The following is a 21040-nucleotide window of genomic DNA, read 5'->3' as shown; positions in this document are numbered from 1 at the left end:
AGCATTTGTGGTAGAGGTGCCCACACACAGAGGTTTGCAAATGGAGGTTCTCTGTTCCTTTCCTAATATATCTAACAATTTATTTTGAATATGATGGAGCATCAGTCTTTGCCTTTAAGTCCTGTGTTTAGCTGGTCTTATAATCTCTAAGTCTCACGTGCACATCAGCTTCAAGTTTGCCACCTTCTAGAATGACCTTAATAAACTGGCTGGATATTGACCCAGCCCATAAAATCGCCTCCCCATCACACCTCCATATGCTTCTTTACATGGAATTTTAAATTCAAATGTAAGATACTGAGTGCTGATACCTGCTAATACCTGCTGCTGGTTATTATGCAAGAAGCATGACTGAAAAACTGTAGAAACACTGACTGGATAATGCCATGGCTGCTTCTATTATTATTATTGCTGTTGTTGTTTTAGTTATTAAACTGTTCTTATGTCAACCCACAAGTTTTCTTACTTCTGTCCTTCCAATTCTCTCCCCACTCCCCCTGGGGGTGGGTGGGTTTAAGCAAGTGTCTGTGTGGTTTTTAGCTGCCTGCCAGGTTAAGCCATGACAATTATGTTCATATCTTTCTTCAGATCATAATGCAAACTGATTTCTTATACCAAGTAAACAGATTTTTCTTAAATGTAGTCCTATACCATGTTGTTATTGTCTAGAAACGTGGTATGCATGCTTACAATTATTAACAAAAGAGGGAGATGTAAATCTAAGTGTCTTTGGACTTCTAAGAAATTTTTACTGTAAAAGGGTTCCAGAAGTTTTCTCTGTCTTCGCATCAACAACTTTGCAAACTTTGCATATACTGTAACTTTAGGAGAACATTGCTAGAAAAAAAGCAACTCCTAAACTTACCATGGAGCTAGAGGAAGAGATGGACTAGAGCTATAGTCAGATACCAATGACTGTAATATTGGTTTAGAATTACATTGTTCATCTTCCATGAAAGTATCTTTGTTAAGGTAGTTGAAATTTTGTGAAGCAGAATGAATCACACTGACTTATTGCTATGAAGAATACAGACTTGGCTATCTTGTTTGCCCTAGCCAGTATATTTAGTTTGGGGCAAATCACGGTATTAATACAGGCTGGGGTATGTCAAGATTGAGATCAGCTCTGCGGAGAAGGACTTGGGGGTTCTTGTGCGCTTGCAGCCCAGAAGGCCAACTGCATCCTGGAATGCATCAAAAGCAGCGTCAAGGGAGGTGATTCTGCCACTCTGCTCTGATGAGAGCCCACCTGCAGTGCTGCATCCAGCTCTGGAGCCCTCAGCACAGCAAGGACATGGAACTGTTGGAGCGGGTCCAGAGGAGGGCCACAAAAATGATCCGAGGGCTGGAGCCCCTCTCCTATGAAGACAAGCTGAGAGAGTTGGAGTTGTTCAGCCTTGAGAAGAGAAGGCTCTGGGGGACCTTATTGTCGCCTTTCAGTACTTAAAGGGGGATTGTAGGAAAGAGAGACAGACTTCTTACAAGTGTCTGTAGTGACAGAACAAGAGGCAATGGTTTTAAAGTAAAAGAGAGTAGATTTATACTGGATATAAGGAAGAAATTTTTTACAGTGAGGGTGGTGAAACACTGGCACCGGCTGCCCAGAGAGGTGGTAGATGCCCCATCCCTGGAAACATTCAAGGTCAGGCTGGATCGGACTCTGAGCAACCTGATCTAGTTGAAGATGTCCCTGCCCTTGGCAGGGGGGTTGGACTAGATGTCCTCTCCGAAGTCCCTTCCAACCTAAACCATTCTATGATTTTTGCCTAATGAAATTCTAGTGCTCTGTAAACGTCTGAACTACATTTTTCTTAACCATTTGGCTTTCACAGAAGTCTTTAATTGGCATAAATTTGACATAAGTTGGTGAATCCATCAGATTCTTAGGGATGACTCGAAAGTTCTGCTCCATGCCTTACCTCTTATCTTGGTGAATAAAAGCCAAAGGACGTCAGAATTAAAGTGGAGGCAGGAGAGATTTTCAAACTAGAACAGATTGCAGTTCTGTGAAGGGGACAGGAGGACCTTGAACACCCACCACAAAATATCTGCTTCTTACCTTTTGCATCTTGGGCAAAGTTTTGCGCTAACAACACAATAAAGTTTGGATAAAGCGCTTACCACGTTTGTGTAGGACAACAAGCTGTAGCCCCTCATGTCACTGTTCAGACCTGGCCTTCTATTTCTAGTCAGTAAGAAAAACCTAACTGCTCTTTTGGGGAAGGAATCATCTCATTAAGGTATAAATGGAACTCCCTGGTGTCCCAGAAAGATCCTGGTGGTGCTGACTCTGTCGTTAAGAACACCCTCACCGAAAAGCCATGCTCCAGGTAGAGACTGGCCACCGGCAGCTCTTGAGCGACTGTGTTCTAGTCCAGCTGTCAGCACCACCCCCACTGGCTAATAACCTACATCAAGGAAATGAAGGGGCTGGAAGCTGAACAGTTATGGAAGAAAATGAAGGTTTGAAGTGAACGGTTTCTCCAGGCTCTTTGTCTTTAGACTAAGCATACTGGGTTTAGGAGCATGCTACTGGAACTGGAGAAGCCTGTGAGGGGAGGCAGGTGGGAGGATAAGTTAGGCTTTACCAGCAACGCTCCCAGCAGGACCAGTCATCGCCTGCTTTGAAGGATCTTATCCTCCTTGGCTGGAAGGATGCTTGGAGGTGAAGCCACTTCGAAGAGGACGAAACTCTTCTCCCCCGTGCGCTGCAGCACGCCCTAGCTGTAGCTGTTCCCTTGCGGTTAGTAGGCACGTTTGAGGGGGTTTTACTCGAGATTTCGGAGCCTGCCCTCTGCAACTGTGCCCGTGTTTCTACAGATGAGGGTGCTTCCGCTCGCGGGCCGGCACCTCGCCGCGGACTGGAGTTGCCGCCTGCGGCGAGCCGCGGCTCCCCGGCGGGCCGGGTGCGAGGAGGCGGCGGGGAAGGACCGCCCGCCCGCCCGGTGCCGCCGGCACGGGGTAACTACAGCGCACCGCCCCTCTACGCATGCGCCGCCGGGCTGGGCCCGGGAGGGCGGGAGGCTGCGCGCATGCGCGGGAGGCGGTGCGGCCGGCGGCGGCCGCGCATGCGCGGAGCGGGGACCGGCGGGGAGGGGAGGGGCGGCGCGGGGCGGGGCGGGGCGGTTCGGGGGGAGGCGGGGGGAGGCTGGGGGAGGCGGTCGCTCCCGGACGGGAAGGGCGGCGCGCCGCGGCGGCGCTCGTTTCCTCCGTCGCGACTCGGCGGCTGTAGGCGCCCGGGGCCCGGCTCACCGGTGGCCGGGGCGGCGGGGTGATGATGGCGTACTTCGTGGAGAGCTTCTGGGTAGGGAAGCGCCGCGGATGAAATGGGCACGACGCAGCCCGGGTCCCCCTCTGCCGGAGCAGCCTCGGCTCTTGCGCCGCCCCCGGGACTGGGCCGGGGCCTTGCCGCGGGGGGCGCGGCGGCAGCGGGGGGCGATGGTGGTTGCCGCCGTCCCTCCGCCCCGTCGCGGGCCGCCCGGGACTGGGCCGGGCCGGGCCGCGGGGGGAAGCGGGTGTACCCCGCCTGCCTGTCCTCGGCCGGGCAGGCGGGCGGCGGGGCGAGGGGAGCACGGCGCCGGCCCGGCCCGGCCCGGCCCTCCGCCTCCCGCGGGGCTCCGCCGGGGAGGGGCGGCGGGGCAGGGGAGGCCGCCGGGCCGTGGGGGTGGGCGGAGGGGAGCGGGAGAGCCGGCGGGCGGGGGTCCCGGCGGGGGGCGCGGGGCTGAGGCGGGGGCTGCGGTCCGACCTCTCCTCGCCCAGCCTCCCGAACAATGCCGCCGTTTGGGGGAATAGCACCGGCTCTAACGGCTTAGCAGTTGTATCACGCCCCTCGCCGCGTTGCGCTTTTGTAGCGCTCGCTTGTGCGTGCCTGCATGTCAGAAGGGACAGCCCGAACGGCAGCCAGCCGGCGGAACAAGAGGCGCCCCAGCCTGTTCCAGAAACGCGATTTACCGGTCACTTCTGCGCAGCTATGCACGGGTTTTAGTGGGTAGATATAGGTGAAGAAAAAATTGAAATCTGGGTTTTTATTATTATCGAGCCTTGCGTGAAATGAGACTGGTTTTCATTGTGACCACAGCTGGTCTGAAACATTAAAGTAAGTGTTCTTGTAGTCATCAGGCTGTTGATAATGTCGCTATTTCTTTGCTGCACGTTTAATTTTTAACGTGCCTCTCTACCAGCTAGTAGGGGAAACATATAAATGGCTATTTGTTGAGGCTGAAAGAAGCAAGCAAAAAGATAAAATACCTTTTAGATGCCTGCCTTTTTTCTGTGTAAGCAACAGTTATCCTTAACGCTTAGGGAGAACTAATTTCACAAATAGCATTCTTGAATACGCAGCATAGCTTAAGACAGATTTCAAGTTCTGTTTGCAGCATTGTATTTAATTTTGACTCTTAAGTTTTGCTTTTGACAGAATGTTAAAATTTAATGAAAGGAGATACTAGATTTGCTCTCTCGGCATTCAAATCTGCTTAATTTGAAGCCTCAGGGTGGGAGATCAGTATTAAACTGATACGTGGAAATTTTTTATCTTTTATAAAAATGATGTTTGAATATAAAAAACCTAATTTTCATTGGAAAAGTTACCGTCTCCTCCTAAGATTAAATGGAATTTTTTTATTCAGCTATCTCAACTGAAATCAAACACTTTATTTATTTAGCTACATTATGGACTATGGTATGTTCGTTTAACTGTTTTTCTGATCGGTTATATTTTATTTCGTTAGGAAGTCAATTTTCCTAAATCAGTGAAGGCAGTGGGCCATTCCCATACATTCTCTTTCCCTCTCTGTGTCTTCACAAATGCTACCAGCAAATACGAGGTAGTAGACATCTACCCAAACTTCCCATTCTCTCTTTCTGCTTTACAAAGTCTCTGCCCTGTAGCTCAGTTGGCGAAACTTCTAGTGTGGGTCAGTAATGAGTGCCAGGAGAAGGTGGTTTTGTTCTGTTGGTGCACGTTTTTCTCCTACCTCCAAAAAACAGCCCAAAGAAGGACAAGCGTATTCTTCTTGTTTGTCTTGCAGTGATGACAAGGACATTAGACGGGGTCTTTAACTTGACTGAGAAACCTTTGTAATACCATGGACAGGGTTTTATTTTGTGCAGAAGTAAAACAAAAAGGAACAGCAACTGCTCCTTCTTTGCTGTTGTGGGTAAATATCTTTCAAGATTAACTGTAGTGTCTAAATATGATGGATTTTTACAGCCAGAAAGTATTGACTTTCTGTATATCCTCAGAACGAAGCATATCTAATAGGTTTGTGCATTTTGAATCATTAGGCTTCTCTATTTCTACTAACTTTTCTGAATACGTTATTGTGCGGAATTGTTACTGCAGTGCTTTGGAAGACTTGGGATAAAAGCGATATACACTTTGAGACGTGGTGAGAAAGTTAATATGGAAATTAGAAGATTGCTGTTAAAATGCACTGAATGCATACCAACTAAAAATAACAAAGAGAAATCCATAAGGAGAAAGAAAGGTGGTATTGTGTAGAACTTCAGAAGGATTGTCTTCTCTTTCTTGCTTTTGCATTGCCTACTGGGTAACACCAGGCAAAATGTTTTTGTCACCTATAGAATGGGATAACTATACTTTCTAAAGCACTGATGTGAAAATTAATCCAAAATGCAATTAATATTTATTGGATGTATATGCTATCATTAATTTGCAGCTGAAATGATGCATTGGAAATGGAGGTCTGGATCTTGAGTAGTGGGATGCTCTGTCCTGGTTTGGTAATTTGCTCTAAGTGATAGGAAAAGACGTCAGGAACTTGAGCGACTTAACTGATTTCTTCAGAAAAGAGGAGTGACATGTATCTGAATGTGTCTCAATCCAGGCTACTGTCTGTTAAGAACTTCTTAAAAGTGCTTATGTAAACAACAAATCTTAGCTTCTTTATTGTAATAGTTTTGAGGCTTATTGTGAGACTTTCATCTTGTACTGCTTTTAAAAGTATGAATAGTTGAATTTTTTCCTTTTTTTAGAGACTGTAAGAAAAATTGATGTTTTATAGGCTTCTAAGAGGTCATTGAGAGATAAACAAGACTGTTTTCATGATGTGTAAAGTCAAAGTACAGAGACCTGTACTGTCACTTGAAAAATTTTAGTATCACTTGAAAAACACAGGGGTCAGCTAGTAGAGCACAGCTCTAGAGCAGCAGTTTTCAAAGTCAGTAGGGTACAGTTACGTTTTTTTGTGGTATGAAAAATTATGAACTAGTAGTACAGGCTATAAATGGCTTTGATTCTTATGACTGGGTTTCAGGCATTCAGGTCACGTGGCCAAACATTCCGAACTCCTAATTAGGATGTTGTCATAAAACATTGGGTGCTTGCTGCTATGCATGTGCTACATCAAAACAATGATGAAATTTAAAGGGAACATTTTCATAAGTTATTTCCATTATACATAGCTACATTTGGTCACTTTGAGTACACTCGTACTGGTACAGCAGAATGAAAAGCATTCGTTATCATTGACTTACTGTATTCTTAGCACTGCTTAGGAAGTGTTGCGTAAGCTTTGACATTGTCTTTAAACTGACTGGTGCAGGTGATGCTTTTGTTAATTGTGAGTCTATTAAACTATGTCAAGTCAACAAAAATAAGCTGTTTAAGCCAGTTGGTGTTTGTTTATTAATTGTTTTAAATTAATTTGATTAAACTGTTGTAATTTCTCTGTATAGCTGAAGCTACTCTGTGTAATACTGTGCTTGGTAAATCTGGAAGTTTTGGGATATCAAAATGTGTGTTTAAATAGGCTTTGATGAATTCCTTTTATCTTTTTAGTTGCTTGTGTTACCTGCAGCTTTTGAAAATGGCTGTGAGGAGGATTCCTTTCTTTTCAAGAGCTTTCCTAACATGTAAGGGCTGGCAGTATCCAGGGTTAATAATCTTAGCTTTGTGAAGAGGCTTGCTCTAGTGAGATGTATTGTCTGATGCACTTACACGATGTGAGTAACACTGAGACTTGTCATGCTTCCATCTGGAGTTTCATTCATATGTTTACGCAGTGCTACTCTTCTGCTTGGCATACAGTTGGATGCTCAGTTTCAGGAGAGCTGTTGTGCAATATTTGCTTAGTCTCCTCCCTCTGCGTGTGTACATCTAGCATGAGTCAACAACTTTCCATCTTCTGTTCAGGAAATATTTTTAATTATGTAGATATAGAGGAAAATGTCTGTCCTTCCTCATATGCGTAGATCTTCTCTGGAGCTGATCTTTATTTGATTTATTGAAGCTGGAAGAAGGAAATTGAAATTGCCAGCTTGCTTTTGTGTTCAAACTTCTGAAAACTTTCAGAACTGAAGAAGATACATTGCCTGTGTAAACATCAGGTGACTGCTTTTTCCCATGTTTTGATGCTCTCAATTTTTCTGTAGCTCTTTCAGACACTCAGAAATGGAGATTTACTGATAGCTAGCTTTCAAAAATGTAACACCATAACATTAATAACAGGAGTATTTTCATGTGTGCAGGGGCCATTAAAGTAAATAATTGCCTAGGTGGAAAGGATGAAACACGTTACTTATTTGAAACTTCAACAAGGAGTAACAGTTTGAAGAAAATAGCAACAATGTAAATTCATTTTAGTTGCTCTGAAAAACGTATCTGTGGAGCTAGAAGAATTTAAATTGCCTCATTTCTTTAAAATGTTACTGCTTCACCGTCGACTTCTTTTCATTCACTCATACAAATGGACAAACCCTAATGAGTAGTATAGGTCTTACGAAGTGTGTGGGTAAAGAAAAGATTGGTTTTGGTTAATATTTGGAACTTTCATTTTAGAATTACAGGAATGAATGCTCAGTCTCTATTGTTCTCTTGCACTAAAATGTGTACATTAATGGATAAATTAATTGCACTCCCCTGCCTCCCATTATGCATTTTCTACAGTTATTACTTGGCATATCAGTGCAACTCTGGAATTTTCTTAATACAAAATATTTTTACCAAAACAACTTTGATGCTACTATAGTTCATCTGTATTAGGATTCTTGCATGTATAATCTGTTGATCAGGGGTGTCATTTTTCCAAACTCATATCTGACAGAGAAGCATGAGAGTAATTTAAGTGTAAAACTAGTTGTAGGACAGCTACTCCAGACTTCACCAAAACAAGGGTCAAAGGATACAAATGTTTTCTATTTTCACCCCAAAAGTGGAAGTGATTCTATTTCTCGCATTCATTCTTTTCTAGACTTTTACTGTGTAGCATTTGTCTAACTAGGAGCGGGGGCACTGGTCATATTTCATTGATATATCATGTTTGCCAAAGGCAGTTGTAAGGTATAACTAGGACTTGGAAACGTAATTTGGATATTATCCAGTTTTCACTTTATGACAGTTTGAAGTATATTAGGGACCTAAACTTTTTTATGGTTAAAAAGAAATCCTGTAATTAAGTTGGAGTTCCACTTCCAACTGCTGCAGTTTGGATATTTGTCTGCCTGTTTCCTGGAGAATAAGTGGGGGTTTGGTAGGCTATATTAAAACGAGGATTAAGTAGGTTATGACTTAAATAATTTATAATCAAAAGTCCAGTTTTCTTAGTCTGTTCCATTTCTTCTTTGTAATGTGGTGATGTGGCCATGTTTAAAAGGTTGAAGGAATGATTGTGCCTGCTTAACAACTGCTAATGTGTATTCTAAAAGTCACTTGAAATTACAGTAATTCGCTTATTGTCAAATGTTTCTTTACTTGCTGAACTTAGGTAGAAAAATTCAAACTTTGTCTGAACTTCTTTCATCAAGCTTCTGAAGTTTGATGAAAATCAAAATGTGCCTGTGCCTTTTATTGTCTCATATGATTAGTTTTGCTGTGAAAACAGTATTTGGACTGGTCCTTTCCTTGCTTCTTACGCTAGCTAAACAAGTAGTACCTTTCTGACCAGTCATGGGAACTTCAGAATCATCATAATAATTAAGAAACATTTGTTTATACTGGGTGAAAAGACAGTGCTATAATCATAGAATTGTAGAATACCAGTTTGGAAGGGACCTCAAGGACCACCTGGTCCAACTTTACTTGGCAAAAGCATGGTCCAGACAAGGCAGCCCAGCACCCTGTCCATTTGAGTCATAAACATGTCCAGTGTTGGGGAATCCACCGCTTCCCTGGGGAGATTATTCCAATGGGTGACTGTCCTCAATATGAAAAACTTTTCTCCTGTGTCCAGTCAGAATCTCCCCAGGAGTAACTTGGGCCCATCACCCCTCGTCTTTTCCACGTGACTCTTTGTGAAAAGCGGAGTCTCCACCCTCTTTGTAGCTACCCCTTAAGTACTGGTACATGGTGATGAGATCCCCTCTAAGCCTCATTTTCACAAGGCTGAACAAACCCAGTTCTCCCAGCCTATCCTCGTATGGCAGCTTCCCAGTCCTTTGATCACCTTGGTGGCCCTTCTCTGGACCCCTTCCAGCCTATCCACATCCTTTTTGTATAGCGGGGACCAGAACTGCACACAGTACTCCAGGTGTGGCCTGACAAGTGCTGAGCAGAGTGGGATGACGACTTCTTTCTCTCTGCTGGCGATGCCCTTTTTGATGCAACCCAGCACCCCGTTGGCCTTCTTGGCTGCAGCAGCACGCTGTTCGCTCATGCTGAGCTTTCTGCCCACCAGGACCCCCAGGTCCCTTTCCACAGAGCTGCTCTCCAGCCAGGTGGATCCCAGTCTGTGCTGCACTCCCGGATTATGTTTCCTCAGGTGCATGACCTTACACTTGTCCTTGTTGAACTTCTTGCTGGCCCACTCTTCCAGCCTATCCAGGTCTTTCTGCAGGGTGGCTCTCCCTTATGAGGCATCCACTTCCCCACTCGACTTGGTGTCACCTGCAAACTTCATCAGGCTACACTTGATCCCATTTTCCAGATCACTTATGACCATAATAAACAGCGCTGGGCCCAGTATAAATCCCTGGGGGACCCCACTGGTGACAGGTTGCCACTTGGAAAAGGAGCTATTTATCACCACCCTTTGGGTGCGGCCTGTCAGCCAGTTCCCCACCCACTGCACAGACCACTTCTCTAGACTGTAACACAGCAGTTTCTCTCGGAGGAGGCTGTGGGAAACCATATCAAAGCCTTAGAGAAATCCAGATAGACAATGTCCACCGCTCACCCCACATCAACCAAGTAGGTCACTTTGCTGTAGAAGGCAATCAGGCCTGTCAAGCACCATTTGGCCTTGGTGAGTCCGTGCTGGCTTTTCCCAGTCACGTGCTTCATTTGACTTGTGATGGCCCCCAGGAGGATTCGTTCCATAACTTTCCCAGAGATTGAAGCAAGACTGATGGGCCTATAATTTCCTGGACCCTCCTTTAAGCCTTTCTTGTAGATGGTGGTGACATTAGCCTTCTTCCAGTCTTCCGGGATGTCCCTCAACATCCACTTCTCAAAAAGCATGGAGCGTGGCCTTGTAATGATGTCTTCCAGCTCTCTTAACAGCGTCGGGTGGATATTGTCAGGGCCCACCAATTTGTAGGTGTCAAGCTCCTGTAATAGCTCACATAACAACTCTTCCTTCACTGGTGGTGGGTCTGTGTTTGCACCAACCTGGATTTTTGTTCCCAAGGCCTGGGATGCAACAGTGCCGATAAAGACAGAGGTGAAGAAAGTGTTGAGAATCTCTGCCTTTTCAGCATTGTTTGTAACTAATTCACCTCTTCTGCTTAACAGTGGGCCAGTATTTTCCTTCTGTTTCTGCTTGCTGCTTACGTACCTGAGGAACCCTCTCCTGCAGTTCTTTATATCTCTGGCCAATTTCAATTCGAGTAGGGCAACAGAGTATTAACTTTTTACACGTTTAGACGTTAATGTTGAACAGTTTTAGTCTGAAGTATACAAAGCTTGCACTCATACAATATGATTAGAAACCTAGGAATTAAATACTGCTGCAAATTGCCCAGAATTTTCTGGCTGTTTTACCAAATGTAGGTTTTAAATTCAGAATCATCTTCATATGCAACAAATAAACTTATTCTTAAAAATTTTCTAAGTCTAAGTAGTTCAGAAAAACAGAGTTCCTGTAATCTGTTTCCTGTTATGCACAAGTCATGGAAATGCTGAATTCTGACTTTACATTTGCTGACAGGGTAACTTTCATTTCCATGAGAAAATCATTGCAGTTAGTTCTTGATGAAGGGAAGTGGAAGGACTGCCTGCCCTCGATTTCCGTGACTTAATTTATTTTGTATGCAGAGTTGGTCGGTAATGCTTCATTGTAGGCTTATTTAAGTGACCTGTTTACTTGTATTTGAAGCCATGTTTCCTCTTATGGCTTGCTCTCAGGAAATATCTATACTATATACACAAAAGACCTCTCTTACAGCAGTGTAAAATGGGAAACCTCAACAAGAACACCAGCTTCTGAAGAGATTTTTGTTAGCTCTAGGGAAGGAGAGAACTGCTAATGAACTTCAAAGTGCGGAGAGGGGACCACTTCATTTTCTTTAATTCTCATAGAATTTTACAGTTGTTTTCTGTTGAGTAATGATGGGATCATCCTCAGGAGATGGTGTTTTACCTATGAAATGACAAATGCTCTTTCAAGCTGATTTGGAAGTCTGTCGCATAGATCCTGATGTTATATGTGACAACAGAGGTTCCTCTTTCTCCAAGATGCAACTTCTAGAAGAATCTGTATCCAACTTTTCTGTCTGTCATAGCAGTGGATGGTAATTGCTTCTGAAAGGGAGTAAAGGTCTCATCAGTTCCCTCTGCTATGTGCGGCATTTATTTATTTTTAAGTGGGCCAGTACTGGTGTTTTAGTGATCCCAACTATTACTGTTGCCACGAGGAAGGAGCAGGTAAAAACACTTAAAGGAGAAAAATTGGCTACGTAATGAATTTGTACAATGTGTGTGGGGAGGGGCAGGTGTTGAGTAAAACCAACCAAAACACAAACAGTGTGATGGCATATGTCCATGTAAGAGAATACCTGCTTTGTAAATTGAACTATTTTCCTCTAGGCCACAGCATGCCTCTCTGTCTTTATCCTAAATACAGAGCCTTAGCTCTGATGCTTAATAGCATGAATTATTTGACCTACTCTTCATGAAAATAACTACTTAATGAAGGAGTTGTGGATAGGCCATATAGCTTTTCCTAAGCAGAAAAATATCTGCTTCCTGCACTGAGATACCATACTTAATTTGACAGAGGTACATACAACTCTCCAATCATGAGTAGATGATAACATAATTTACAGAATTGTGATCAGGTTAATCATCAGAACTCTTGATTGTGTAAATTATTGAACAGTTTTGAAGTCTAGATTTTTGTGCTTATAGGTAGAGCCTGATAGCGGTAAGATAGGCTACACTTGGCATTATATGCACAGGTGAAAACATATCTTCTAGTTGTGCCAAGCTTAAACCACATAGGCCTTCAAATCTGAGAGTCTGCTTTGGATTTGCTGCTTTGTTTAAATCTTAATATATTTTTCACGTAGCCTTTTAGCCTCTGATAGCTATTGATAGTGTATAAAAGATGTGGCTTTCAGGAGACTCTTTTAAACTCTGTTCTGTTTCTCTGTTGTGCTTTCTGCTATGAAATGTGAGGTCAGGAAAAAGAGTAGGACTGATTAGAAAACTTAATTTAAGTGGAAAAAATGAGTTCCTTTGCAGTAACCTTCAGTTACACTTAGGGAACAAGATGATGATGGGAATTGGTTGTTCTGGCTCATTGCATTCTCCAAGGGTTTGCAAAGTTCCATTTCTGATAGATTATCAGCCATCAGGAAGGCTGAAGTCAGAGGCTGGGTCATGGCTATGCTACCTTTCCTGTGTTTCTGAAGTGGCAGGAAATTTATGGAGCTCCAGTATAAAGAAGTCCCCATTAAAGCTGACATTATGAAAAGTTGATTTTAAAAAAGTTTAGAAGCAGTCTGTGTTCAGCACATTTTGATCTATGTCTTGGTTTAGCTAGAAGAAACACCTCAAGGCAAAGGGAGAAAACATTCATAAAGGAGAATTTTGTTAGTTTTTCTGAAGGAAATGCCTAATGCTTATTTGTTAAACATCTATCTCCAAATTCAGATAAAGTAACAACTTTGGAGTAGTTAAATAAGAATTTTATTTGTATTTTAGTTGAAAATATTGGTGAGGTCTTAATTATAGAGTTATTCTGCTGTTTATCCAATGTGGTGACATTCAGGGTTAATATTGAATAAATACAGAAGGTTAAGCTACCCGTTAGTGCACTGGTAGTCAAAATTATTGTGGGCTTCAAAGTGCAAGGAAGAATTATTAGACAGGAGTGAAAGGGAATTGAAGCTGTTGAGACTGGTACTTGAAAGAGTAAGACAACATCTAAAAAAAATATTTTACATTTCCTGCTAATTGGTGTTCTTATCCTTCTTTTATTTTTCAAACTTATAAAAGCCTTGCTCTGTAGATAGTCCTTTTAGAGTTTGCTGTATTTTTATGTTTTAAATTTAGTTCTGCTTGTACTGCTTGTACTTCTTACAGACCTTTCTGTAATTGCACTTATGCTAAACCGATCTGCATTTTTATTAACTTTTTCAAGATAATACTTAGTGCAACTTTAGGAACTGTGATTTTATAAGTGTGTTTTCATTTGTTTGGTTTTGTTTTCCCCAATGCTTGGAAGAAGTAGAACAAATAATCCTGGCTAGTAATCTCACTCAAATTGCTTGCAGTCGTCTGTTATCTGTAAGTTTATGTTTCTGTGCATGGTGTCCTTTAAGGCAACTTGCTACATTATTGATAAGACTGTTGTATTATCTGGTGCAGTAAAAACACTTCACAGAAGTGGGCCTACTGCCATGGCTGCTGTGAAGTTCTTCCATCCACCCCTGGCTGCTTCCATGTACGTTTCCAGATCCCTGCCTGCCTTCTCCTTGCTCCTACCCCTTCTGCTGATCAGTGCAGCTGTTTGTGTCCTCATAGTGATCTAGATCACTGATCTTTATTTTTATTTGCCAGCTTTATTTTTCAGCTGTATAATTTCACCGATCAGGTGCGCCTTATGGCTGTACAAACAAATTTTTCCAGAACAAAAAGGATGGAAATGTTTGGAGGGGTGCATGACCAAATCCTCAGGCTCCTCTCGCTGGAGAAGTAGAGGTGCTGTTGTGAAAAGTACAGAATTCTGCTTCCCATCCTTCTTTCCCTTTCACTCTGAACATGCGTGCAGCTTTCCTGAGGGCACGCCTCTCTGTCTTTTGTAGCAGCAGCATTATGGATCTGAAGCTTTTGGAAGGGAGGAGGAAAACGGATAGTTTGACAGGAAAGCTTTTATTATAATAGCAGTGCTATTATGCTGTGCCTTGCCTCGCCTTCCTTTCATTTCTATTGTTGCTTTCTCCGGTCCAGGGGAAGTTCAGCCAGAGGTAATAAGCTGGTTGAGTTTATTAATCACTGTTTAGGGCAGTGTCTCAGTTTTAATGGCGAGGTACACCTTACTGGAAAATGTTTTAAGTTTTAAAACTAAACTTAAGAATAGATGAAGGGAAGTTAACTGTGAGAAGAAAGAGATTAGTGTTTTGTTTTGGGGTTTTTTTTACCAATTTTACAAAAAAACAGAGGAAGAGATATGAAGTGTGAAGAACTGGAGAGGCAGGATATCCAGTGATCCCAAATTGCAAATTTTATTTTATGGAAAATAATGAAAGATATGAGAGAATGAAGACAGTACAATATTAAGTGTGTGTTTAATAAGATGGGATGAGAAAGAAAAGTCTCATAGAAATCTAGAAAAGAAATGGCTTTGAATATAACCTAGAAATATGTAATAGAGTTGCCATTTGAAGGGTAGTAGTAGCTGCTGAGGTGATTTTAGTTTGTTATACATGTAGGGGATTGAAGGGAACTATCAACAATTGATAAAAAGCTGAAGCATTAGAAATCATTCATTTCATGGAACTTCATCAGTTATTAAAATGCATAGGGTTTATGTGTTATAATTGCTTTAGCATGTTGTATTTCATAGTTCTAATTTCTTATTATTAATCTTTAGGGGGAAAGGAACAATGGCTTTGATGTCCTCTATCACAACATGAAACATGGACATTTGTCAACAAAGGACTTAGCAGACTTTATAAGAGAAAGGTAAGTTCATCCTTGGTAATCCTGGCTCTTTAATATACTGCTTGTGGTTTTTATTTAAGTTTATTGTTATGTCTAAGAGTAACATGCAAAAACATAAAAAATAAATGAGCATTTTAAAATATCTCTTATATCCTACAAGAATATCTAGGTTTATTCCATTCACTTAGAACTGAATAGTGACTCTTAAGCATCAACATCAATTAAGCTCCTAATTTTTCAGGTTTGAATTCAAGAACAAGAGTAAAACCTTGTGTGGTGCTTCTAGTGTGACCCTCCTAGTGTCACATTAGCTGTCCAGCGGTTTATTTAAATTAATCCCAATTTGTCATCATGTTTGGAAGAAAAGCAATAATTTAAAGAAGCAGAAACTATCAGACTTAAAAATTTTTGACCATAGATGTACAATTAGGGAATTAGTGACTGCTAGTCTAATATTAAAAAAATATATACTTTCAGATTAAGATGTTGAGAAACTAAGTTTGAAGAAAAGGGAGTGATATATAGGCACAAGAAAATAATACGCAGAAAATAACTCAGGTTCTTCTCTATGAGATGGACGGGATAGCACTGAAATCTGCAGATGTGACGACTTCCAAAACAGATTACCTAGTGCTGATTTTAGTTCTTCTTTGTGAAAGAAGACTGCTGCTGCTACATTGAACATAAGAATTTCCATTCTGGACAAAATTATAAGTCTGCTTCAGAATTTTGTCGTAACTGAATTAGTGACACAAGATGACACACGGAAAAAACTTGCAAAAGTCTGATTTGAGGACCTGTTTCAGTGAAGGTTTCTTGCAGTAAAAGTTGTCCAAACAAATAGCCTTTGTTTTCTGGAATTTTTCATCAAAATTTCAGTTTTGGCCTCAAATAGATCTCAAGAAAGAACTTTTTTTTTTAATTTCCACAAAATGTAGCCACCACAAATCCAGTAGGGACTCAGTTGCACTGACGTTTGCATAGCTTCAAAGTAAAATGGAGAGAATGGCAAAAATCTTCCCACTAAGTAGAAACGGGTGAGTTCTAGAGTCTGTGCGATGGGTAGCCTCCTGTTGTAAGGACTACACAAACCAAGGAATCTGGCATTTCAAAGAATCCCTGGTTCCAGAGAACATGTTAAGCAGTGAGACAGGGTTCCAGTGAAATCCTGGTTTGGACTGAGTGGAAGAATATCACACTGTTCATGATTAGAGCCTCACAAGCTTGCACTTTTAATATTGACTGTTATAAATTTTTGCCTTGTGTTATCTTTGTGAGTGCCTGGATCTTTCCTTTGAAACCTGCTTTAATTCTTGGAATCAGTCAGTTTTTATAGCACTAAATCATAGACTGAAGCTGTACATCACCTGGGCACATTTAATTTTTAGTTTTACATCTGTTGCATTTTGATGTATGTCCATATTTAGATCAGAAGTTATCTCACTCACTCTGCTTCTTATATCCTTTATGTTGTATTCTTTGGGCATGCTTCATTTTATTTTTACTGGTCCTAGGGTGAAAGGTCGTATGTAAAAGGATAAAAATAACTTGATGCTCTCTCTGGCTTGGATTCTTTGCTTTATAATAGTAACATAAATAAAACTTGACAGTTCATTCTACACAAAATTCTTAGTAAAAAGAATGTGGCATTATAGTTTTTTTCAATCTATCAGCTCATTTAAATTAAATTTTAAATGAGATGTGCCTTCACAAACAATAGATAAAATATTTGGAACTTCCTCTGTATATTAAATGTTTCAGCTGAAGTTTCTGCTAATTAATTCTAGTGATTTGTCAAGGAGACAACAATTGGTTTTTTGCCCCAGTTAAACAAGTTTAAGTAACGTTTAAGACTAAAGATTAATGATCACGTAGGAATACGTGAGGATCCACATGGGCACTTTACCCTCAATGAGATATCAAGAAATTTATTTTCTGTTCTTATGCATGAATCAGGATGCAGCCATCTTACAGTATTTTTTGTAAAAAATGTGAAAAAATTCAGTTCTCATTAACACACTGAGATTGACTAGAATCTTAGTGCTGCATTTAATTTATTTGACAAGGCTTAAGTATAGTTCCTTAAGAACAACATGCCCTGGGATTGGAAAACATCTGTCAGTGGTACAGACCAGTAGCAGTAAGTTCAGTCCTTTCCAGTGACCTTCTCCCATCAGGATACTAAACCTGGTATCCTGTCTGTTCTATTGTGTTTTTTCAGCCCTGCTCTGTTGATACATCTCAGTATGCCAGTAAAAAAAGCATTTGAATGTGATAGGTGGTACTTTTCAAGGGAGGGGTGTGTCACTGATCAATGTCAGTCTAAGCTAGTGGTAGTTTGTGGCATATAGTTTGCAGTTTCAAAGAAATAGATGGACCTTCAATGTTTTGCATCCTCACTTGAGTGAAAATGTTTGAGTGTCCATATCTAGGCAGTGAAGCCCTACACTACTATTGTGAAGTTACTCTGGGATGTCAGTGGATTTCCTAGGAAATAAATACCGTTCAGTAGCACACATCTATTCACACGGGTCAAGTTCTTGATTTCAGAATAAATTGGATTGGGCAGTACTTCAACAGTAGTTTACAACAGTCCAATTGTCTTGACCGTGTTCTATTTTGCATCTTTGTTTACTGCAAAGAAATGAAGAGATGTTGCACACAGTTATCTCTTCCCCTCCTTCTTCCACAGAGTATAGTGTGAATATTTTTTTGCAGTACTGTTTTCTGCTAGAATATGTTAAGAGGATGAATAGCCTTTTTTAGGAGCCTCCTAGACCTAGTGTTTTTATGCCCTAACTTTTATGTACCTGATTTTCTGCACTGTTCCATATGAAAACTAACCTTACATACATTGGAACTTTCTTAACGTCTGTCCTTCCATTACTTTTGAACATATTGGCTGTTCTTTTCAGAAGTGGAGACATAGGAGAGTGAAAACTGAAAACTGTTGGACAGGTAGAGGAGACAGATATCCTTGCTTGACCAACCTGATAGCCTTCTGTGATGGCGTACTGGCTGGGTCAATGAAAGGAGAGTGGATGGGATGTTGTCTATCATGACTTCAGTAAAGCATTCGACATTGTCTCCCACAGCATCCTCACAGGCAACCTAAGGAAGTGTGGGTTGGATGAGGGGACAGTGAAGTCAATAGAAAACTGGCTCAACAACAGAACTCAGAGGGCTGTGATCAATGGAGCAGAGTCTGGATGGAGGCCTGTCACTAGTGGTGTTCCCCAGGGGTCTGTCTTGGGTCCAGTCCTGTTCAACATATTCAGCAATGACCTGGATGATGGGATAGAGTGTAACCTCAGCAAGTTCACTGACGATACCAAGCTGGGTGCAAGGTCCTGCACCTGGGGAGGAACAACCCCATGCACCAGTACAGGCTGGGGGCTGAACTACTGGAAAGTGGCTCTGTTGAGAAGGACCCAGGAATGCTGGTAGGCAGCAAGCTGACCGTGAGCCAGCAGTGTGCCCTTGTGGCCAAGGAGGCCAACAGTATCCTGGGATGCATTGAAAGGATTGTGGCCAGCAGATCGAGAGAGGTTATCTTCCCCCTCTACTCTGCCCTAGTGAGACCACATTTGGAGGACTGTGTCCAATTTTGGGCCCCTCAGTTTAAGAAGGGCAGGGAACTGCTTGAGCAAGTCCAGTGGAGAGCTACGAAGATGATCAGGGCACTGAAGCATCTCCCTTACGAGGAAAGGCTGAGAGACTTGGGCTTGCTCAGCCTGGAGAAGAGAAGACTGAGGGGGGATTCCATCAATACCTATAAATACCTGAAGGGTGGGTGTCAGGATGGTGGGACTAGGCTCTTTTCAGTGGTGACCAAGAACAGGAAATGGACAGAAGTCAGAACACAGGAAGTTCCACTGAAATATGAGAAAAAAATTCTTCACTGTGCGGGTGACAGAGCAGTGGAACAGGCTGCCCAGGGGGGTTGTGGAGTCTCCTTCCCTGGAGACATTCAAAACCTGCCTGGACACGTTCCTGTGCTCAAGCAGAGGGATTGGACAAGATGATCTCCAGAGATCCCTTCCAACCCCTACCATTCTGTGATTCAACTGGTAGTAGCACATTTAACAAGTTAGGCAACTTAACTTTTGTATGTGCTGTTTGGCAGTAGTCAGTTACCTGGTCAGTCAGGATTGCTGGAGTCTCCAGACTAGCCAGAGAGTAGGTTTTTCTTTTTTTTCATGAAGTGAGCTAAAAGAGGAAAGATGGTTGAGTGTATTTGGAGGTACAGACTGCTTAGGGCACAAAAGACACATGTCTGTGTGAAGCCAGTCTCTGTTTCTGGTGCTGTTCAGAATAATGCTTTGGTTGTGTGCAGCCTAACTGGGGAAGAATCTCTTGTTCCCTTTTCTCCAGCCTTAAAAATAGTAATGAAAAAATAAAAATTGTGTAGGATGTGGCAAAATTATTTTTTAAAATTATAGTCATTTTATTGATTTTAAAGATTTTTTTAAAAAAATTCTACAATAAAATTCTGAAATTGCAAAGTTGTCCTCTGAAAAAAAACCCAAAATGTGAAATGTTTGTAATATGTCTATATTGCATCTTCTTTTCCAACTGGATATCCCTAGAAGGAGTAGAAGGTTTCCTCCTTAACTGTGTTCAGTTAGTCAATACCAATTCAATTTTCAACGGTGTTTCATTTTTGTTTTTGAACTCAAAGAACTGAGAGAGAGTTGGATCTGTGGTTCAGAAATATGTCATTTGAAAGAGTGATTTTTGTGGCAGGCCATCTGCTCAATGTTGGTGAATCTTGAGTGGGGTAGGTTATCTATTTGTCTCCTGAGAGATAGATATCTTTGTGCTGTTCTTGACAAAGCACATAGAAATTTTGTTTTTAAAGAAGTGAAAATATAAGAAGGTTGGCCTGACCCTGCAGGTCCTTTTGGTTTAAATACTGAGATGATTTTGTAGGTGAACTGTCTTATGTTTTTGTCTATTGAACACCTCAGCTGCTTACACATAAGAAAACACTGTGCTCAGCTAGGAACTCAATACCTATTGCATTGGGTTTTCTCCAGAAGTCTTTCAAAGATTTTTCTGCACCACTTGCCTGTAAGCATCATAAAAAGAATATCCTTGGTCAGAAGAAATTGGCAATGCCTATGTTCCCATTTAACTTTTAAATGTTTAATAGATCCCAAGCAAAGACAGGTTTTCAAATGGGTGAAAATTAACTCACTGATGTGTTCATAGTGTGTTACCAGTACATCCGACTGCTCTGGGAAGTCAGTGATAGGACAAATGTAGTTATATGTGCCAAACTGGTCAGTAACAGTATCTTTTGGTTGTTAGTGTTTGTAACTGTTGTACATTGATAATGTGTGGTAAACTGCAGAACTCCAGTTTTGTGGAAATTGCTCAGGTAAGTATGCTGTAAGTTCTTCAGAAGAAGAGAGGTATGGATTTTGGCCAGAAATCTTGTGTTTAAAAGAAAAAAAGGCAGGGGAAGGGGACGGGATGGGAACAACCCCTCCAGGCACTGAACTATCAAATCTAGAAAACTTTGATAGAACCTGTTGATAATTAATCAAAATATATTGTTCATAGTGGTAATTCACAAAATATCAGTGTCTCTTCTGGGTGCCTGTGCATATCTGCTGGTTGCTGTGCAGTGAGCAAGAATTCGAAACCTTGGAAACTTAGATTTCTTCGTATCATCAAAAATATTTACACATGTGGAAGGAAGATAAAGTTATTTGACTATATAACTTCACAGTGTTTTGTGGGTGAGATTTAAAATGTAATTAAGTTACTGCGTTTTACAGTTTAATCCCCTTCTTCAAACTGATTGTCCAGCTGACTGGATAGTTACTTTAGAAGTTCTGTAGGTTTAAATACATGCCCCTCTGTTTCAGGTGATTACTGCTACTTTGTTTCATATTTTCTAAGAAAATTATTTTAACTTGGAAAGTGTTGCTGTGAAGGAGAAATAAAAACCTCTGCCTCAGCAATAAG

General features: G+C 41.6%; 1 protein-coding gene across 5 annotated transcripts in view; it reads left to right on the top strand.

The window, feature by feature from the left end:
- The first annotated feature begins 3159 nt into the window (after positions 1–3159).
- FCHO2 (FCH and mu domain containing endocytic adaptor 2) overlaps positions 3160–21040 on the top strand; it is a 104237-nt gene continuing 86356 nt past the window's right edge. For 4 of the 5 annotated variants that reach the window (XM_064439075.1, XM_064439073.1, XM_064439071.1 and 1 more), the window contains exons 1-2: positions 5073–5159; positions 14994–15085. In XM_064439075.1, coding sequence (XP_064295145.1) covers positions 5088–5159; positions 14994–15085 — 164 coding nt within the window. In that variant the 5' untranslated portion in view covers positions 5073–5087. Of the gene's footprint in view, positions 3305–5072; positions 5160–14993; positions 15086–21040 lie in introns of those variants that run through there. The other variant, XM_064439076.1, reaches the window with a different exon arrangement.

The sequence above is a fragment of the Phalacrocorax carbo genome, chromosome Z (assembly GCF_963921805.1).
Source record: "Phalacrocorax carbo chromosome Z, bPhaCar2.1, whole genome shotgun sequence".
Classification (NCBI taxonomy): domain Eukaryota; kingdom Metazoa; phylum Chordata; class Aves; order Suliformes; family Phalacrocoracidae; genus Phalacrocorax; species Phalacrocorax carbo.
The sequence above is the reverse complement of the archived record's forward strand: the minus strand, read 5'-3'. Positions and strand labels throughout refer to the sequence as shown.